This window comes from Colobus angolensis, unplaced genomic scaffold (genome assembly GCF_000951035.1).
Source record: "Colobus angolensis palliatus isolate OR3802 unplaced genomic scaffold, Cang.pa_1.0 Scaffold641, whole genome shotgun sequence".
NCBI lineage: Eukaryota > Metazoa > Chordata > Mammalia > Primates > Cercopithecidae > Colobus > Colobus angolensis.
The window spans coordinates 68,720-73,542 of record NW_012120055.1 but is presented as its reverse complement, the minus strand read 5'-3'; the positions used below and the strand labels follow the sequence as shown (position 1 = coordinate 73,542).

At 41.0% G+C, this 4,823-nt stretch overlaps 1 protein-coding gene across 1 annotated transcript; it reads left to right on the top strand.

The window, feature by feature from the left end:
• The first annotated feature begins 1,027 nt into the window (after positions 1-1,027).
• Positions 1,028-4,561, top strand: CHAMP1 (chromosome alignment maintaining phosphoprotein 1). The gene has a single exon (XM_011964127.1). The coding sequence runs from the start codon at positions 1,098-1,100 to the stop codon at positions 3,537-3,539; it is 2,442 nt and encodes an 813-aa protein (XP_011819517.1). The 5' UTR covers positions 1,028-1,097; the 3' UTR covers positions 3,540-4,561.
• Positions 4,562-4,823: the final 262 nt, after the last annotated feature.

The following is a 4,823-nucleotide window of genomic DNA, read 5'->3' as shown; positions in this document are numbered from 1 at the left end:
GCTTTCTACTTACGGCTAGCTAATTTTCCCAGCACCATTTATTAAATAGGGAATCCTTTCCCCATTTCTTGTTTTTCTCAGGTTTGTCAAAGATCAGATGGCTGTAGATGTGTGGTATTATTTCTGAGGGCTCTGTTCTGTTCCATGTGAGTGTGTTTTTAACTGTGAGCTTTTATTCCTTTTACTACTTAAGACTGGTTTACAATTTTTTTTAATTCATATTTTCCGGCAGCTGTGTTCCAGCTGCCGGGATGTCCTCTGATTTGCCCTTTGCTTGTTATGCACCTTCACATCATTCAGGATCTCTGCTGGAATGTCCCATGCATAGAGGTCTTTTCCAACAGCCTCTCTACATCACTGTCCACCTTATTTTCCCAACTCATGAACGCCATATTGCAAAGCTCTGCTTTAAACCTAGGTGCCTAGAAAATTATAGGACACAAAGTTATTTATTTATTAAATGAATTAATAAAATACTATATTGGGATAGATTAAACATTGCAAAATATGTTGACATGAAATCAAGCCAGCATCATATTTTAAAGTCATCTTTTTTATAGCTAGATTTAATTTATTAAGTGCTTTCTGCAAAAGGGTTAGTCTCTTGTTCATCCTTAAATAGCCAAGGTTTAATTTTGATATTCACTTGTCTTTGGGTACTGAGGACTTGTGTACTGGAGTTTGAGAGTCAAAGTATAAAGTACATGCAGCAGCTAATTGTAGAGTCAGGCTCAGATCACTGATAGTCCTATAGCCTGGACCAGAGAAAGTCATGTAACTTCTCTGAACCTGTTTCTTCATCTGTAAGTGAAAATAATAGTTGAGTCATATCATTAGGATTAAATGAGATGATGTATGCGAAACTCGTCGCAGAGTGCCTGGGACTGTTCTCTATCTCCTTTTCTTCAAATTCTCCCTAGAGATATTACCAAATAAAGCACGCACTGTTCTAGAGTTAAGATTATGCAGTTATAGAGTGGACTGACAGTATTTTATTCAGAATTACAGTTCATGAAAGTGATTTATTCCTACTTTATTGCAGCAGTATTGAAAGTTTTTAAAGAATATAACCGTGTGTGTTGGTAACAGAAAGAAGAATGGAAGTATTCCAGGAACTTCGTAAACCATCAGCACGTTTGGAGTGTGACCATTGCAGTTTCAGAGGCACAGACTATGAAAATGTACAAATCCATATGGGTACTATCCATCCAGAATTTTGTGATGAAATGGATGCTGGTGGGCTAGGCAAAATGATATTTTACCAGAAAAGTGCAAAGCTGTTTCACTGCCATAAATGCTTCTTCACCAGCAAGATGTACTCTAACGTATATTATCACATCACATCCAAACATGCATCCCCAGACAAATGGAATGATAAACCAAAAACTCAGTTGAACAAAGAAACAGATCCTGTGAAAAGCCCTCCTCTGCCTGAACACCAGAAAATACCCTGCAGTTCTGCAGAACCAAAACCCATACCTGCCCTTTCAATGGAAACACAGAAACTTGGTTCAGTTTTGTCTCCAGAATCACCAAAACCTACTCCTCTTACTCCCCTGGAGCCTCAGAAACCTGGCTCTGTTGTTTCTCCTGAGCTTCAGACACCTTCTCTTCCTTCTCCTGAACCTTCAAAACCTGCCTCTGTTTCTTCTCCTGAACCTCCAAAACCAGTCCCTGTTTGTGAATCTCAGAAACCTGCCCCTGTTCCTTCTCCAGAACCACAGAAACTTGCCCCTGTATCTCCTGAGCCCATAAAGGCTACTCTTCCTAATCCTAAACCCCAGAAGCACTCTCATTTCCCAGAAACACTGGGCCCACCTTCAGGCTCATCTCCAGAGTCACCAGTTCTAGCTGCTTCCCCAGAACCTTGGGGACCATCCCCAGCTGCATCTCCAGAATCCCGGAAATCAGCCCGGACTACCTCCCCTGAGCCAAGGAAGCCATCCCCTTCAGGGTCTCCTGAACCTTGGAAGCCATTCCCTGCTGTCTCTCCAGAGCCTAGGAGACCAGCCCCTGCTGTGTCACCAGGCTCTTGGAAGCCAGGGCCTCCTGGGTCCCCTAGGCCTTGGAAATCCAGTCCTTCAGCGTCATCAGGACCTTGGAAGCCAGCTAAACCTGCTCCATCTGTGTCTCCTGGACCTTGGAAACCAATTCCTTCTATATCTCCTGGACCTTGGAAACCAACTCCATCTGTGTCTTCTGCATCCTGGAAATCTTCATCAGTCTCACCCAGCTCCTGGAAGTCCCCCCCTGCATCTCCTGAGTCATGGAAGTCTGGCCCACCAGAACTCCGAAAGACAGCTCCCACGTTGTCTCCTGAACATTGGAAGGCAGTTCCCCCAGTGTCTCCAGAGCTTCGCAAACCCGGCCCACCACTATCCCCAGAGATCCGTAGTCCAGCAGGATCTCCAGAGCTCAGAAAACCCTCAGGGTCACCAGACCTTTGGAAGCTTTCTCCTGATCAGCGGAAAACTTCTCCGGCTTCACTTGATTTCCCTGAGTCCCAGAAAAGTTCCCGTGGCGGTTCTCCTGATCTCTGGAAGTCTTCCTTTTTTATTGAGCCTCAGAAACCTGTCTTCCCTGAGACCCGAAAACCAGGTTCTTCTGGGCCATCTGAGTCCCCCAAAGCAGCCTCAGATATCTGGAAGCCTGTTCTCTCTATCGATACTGAGCCTAGAAAACCTGCCCTGTTTCCCGAGCCTGCCAAAACAGCCCCTCCTGCTTCTCCAGAACCACGCAAACGTGCCCTTTTTCCAGAGCCCCGGAAGCATGCCCTTTTCCCTGAACTCCCCAAATCTGCTCTATTCTCAGAATCACAGAAGGCTGTTGAGCTTGGTGATGAACTACAAATAGATGCCATAGACGATCAAAAATGTGATATTTTGGTTCAGGAAGAACTTCTAGCTTCACCTAAGAAACTTTTGGAAGATACTTTATTTCCTTCCTCAAAGAAGCTCAAGAAAGACAACCAAGAGAGCTCAGATGCTGAGCTTAGTAGTAGTGAGTACATAAAAACAGATTTGGATGCGGTGGATGTGAAGGGCCAGGAATCCAGCAGTGATCAAGAGCAGGTTGATGTGGAATCCATTGATTTTAGCAAAGAGAACAAAATGGACATGACTAGTCCAGAGCAGTCTAGAAATGTGCTACAGTTTACTGAAGAAAAAGAAGCTTTTATCTCTGAAGAGGAGATTGCAAAATATATGAAGCGTGGAAAAGGAAAGTATTATTGCAAAATTTGTTGCTGTCGTGCTATGAAAAAAGGTGCTGTTTTGCATCATTTGGTTAATAAGCATAATGTTCATAGCCCTTACAAATGCACAATTTGTGGAAAGGCTTTTCTTTTGGAATCTCTCCTGAAAAATCATGTAGCAGCCCATGGGCAAAGTTTACTTAAATGTCCACGTTGTAATTTTGAATCAAATTTCCCACGAGGTTTTAAGAAACATTTAACTCATTGTCAAAGCCGGCATAATGAAGAGGCAAATAAAAAGCTAATGGAAGCTCTTGAACCGCCACTGGAGGAGCAGCAAATTTGATAGCTCAGTATGAATATTTGTTCTACAAAGGTGTTCGCTGAAACCATTCTTTGTAAGTATAGCTTATCAAATAGCCTAGCTGGATCAGTAGATGAAGTGTGGTGTACCGTGTTTCACTGTCTCAGTTGTGTTACTAAGAATGAGCATTTGATTTTTTTTTTCTGGTCTCTATGTGGCTATCTTGTAAGTCAATAAATTTCTATATAGTCCAGATGGATTAAACTTCTCATTTCTTTTAAATATGTATGAATAATAAAACAAGGAAGTAGGCATTCCATTTAATAATCAAGAACAAGTTGTACTCAAAGCATTCAGTTAAAGTATATCTGTGTGTGGAACTAATTTCAGACAATAGAAAATATTCGTTGAAATGTTTAAGAATTAGGCATGAAAAATAAATTGAGAAATTTTGTTTCCTTATATGTATTTTTAAATCATAAGAGTTATTTTCTATTTGATGTAAAATTAGTTTATAAATCTTAATCAGCTTCTAGATGTTTATTAGCTTTTATGTCATGAAATGTTGGAGTCTCAGGGTTGCTGATTTTCTGCTAATGGGAAAAATTAAAATAGTTTGCAGCCTTCTCCCACAGGAGACAAGTGAACGATAAGTGTGATTTTAGATCTTTTTTGTCCATAGTTTTCAGTGGAGTCTTCCGTTCTGTATATTACCCTAAGATCTGGTTCTTCCCTCCCCATCCCCATCCCCAGCCCCCACCTGCCAGCTCACACTAATAGATGATTCTTAATTGCCAAATGTGTTAGAGTTTGTATGTCCTACTCCTGGCCCTTAAAGTGTCGCCTGTTGGGGCTTAAGACCAGGTTAATAAGTAGGAACTGAAAGTCTTCCAGATTCACAGTAGAAAATTTTATAGACATTTCTGTTAAATATATCGATTTTATGTTTTTCAGTTCTGTTACTGTAAATACCTGGTACCTGTTTATGGATTATTTTATTCTAAAGTATTTTGTCAAATGTGTATCAACCAAATTAAAAAAGAAAGGCTTTCGTGTCAGCAACATTTTCATGTGTGTTTTCTTTTGTGTAATTTGCATTGTATGATATACAAATCCATTATTTCCATGTTTCCAACATAGGAGTTTTCTTATCTGGAGCAGCATTTTCTTAGCTGTGTTTTCTCCCAAGTTCTGTGGTCAGGTCAATTAGGGGAATGCTTGTATAGGGAGGACTCCATGTGAAAAATCTCATCCTTTCATATGAAAGGTTTTTTAATTCCATATTTAATTCCATATGAAAGGATAGTGGTTGCCTATCCTGCCTGC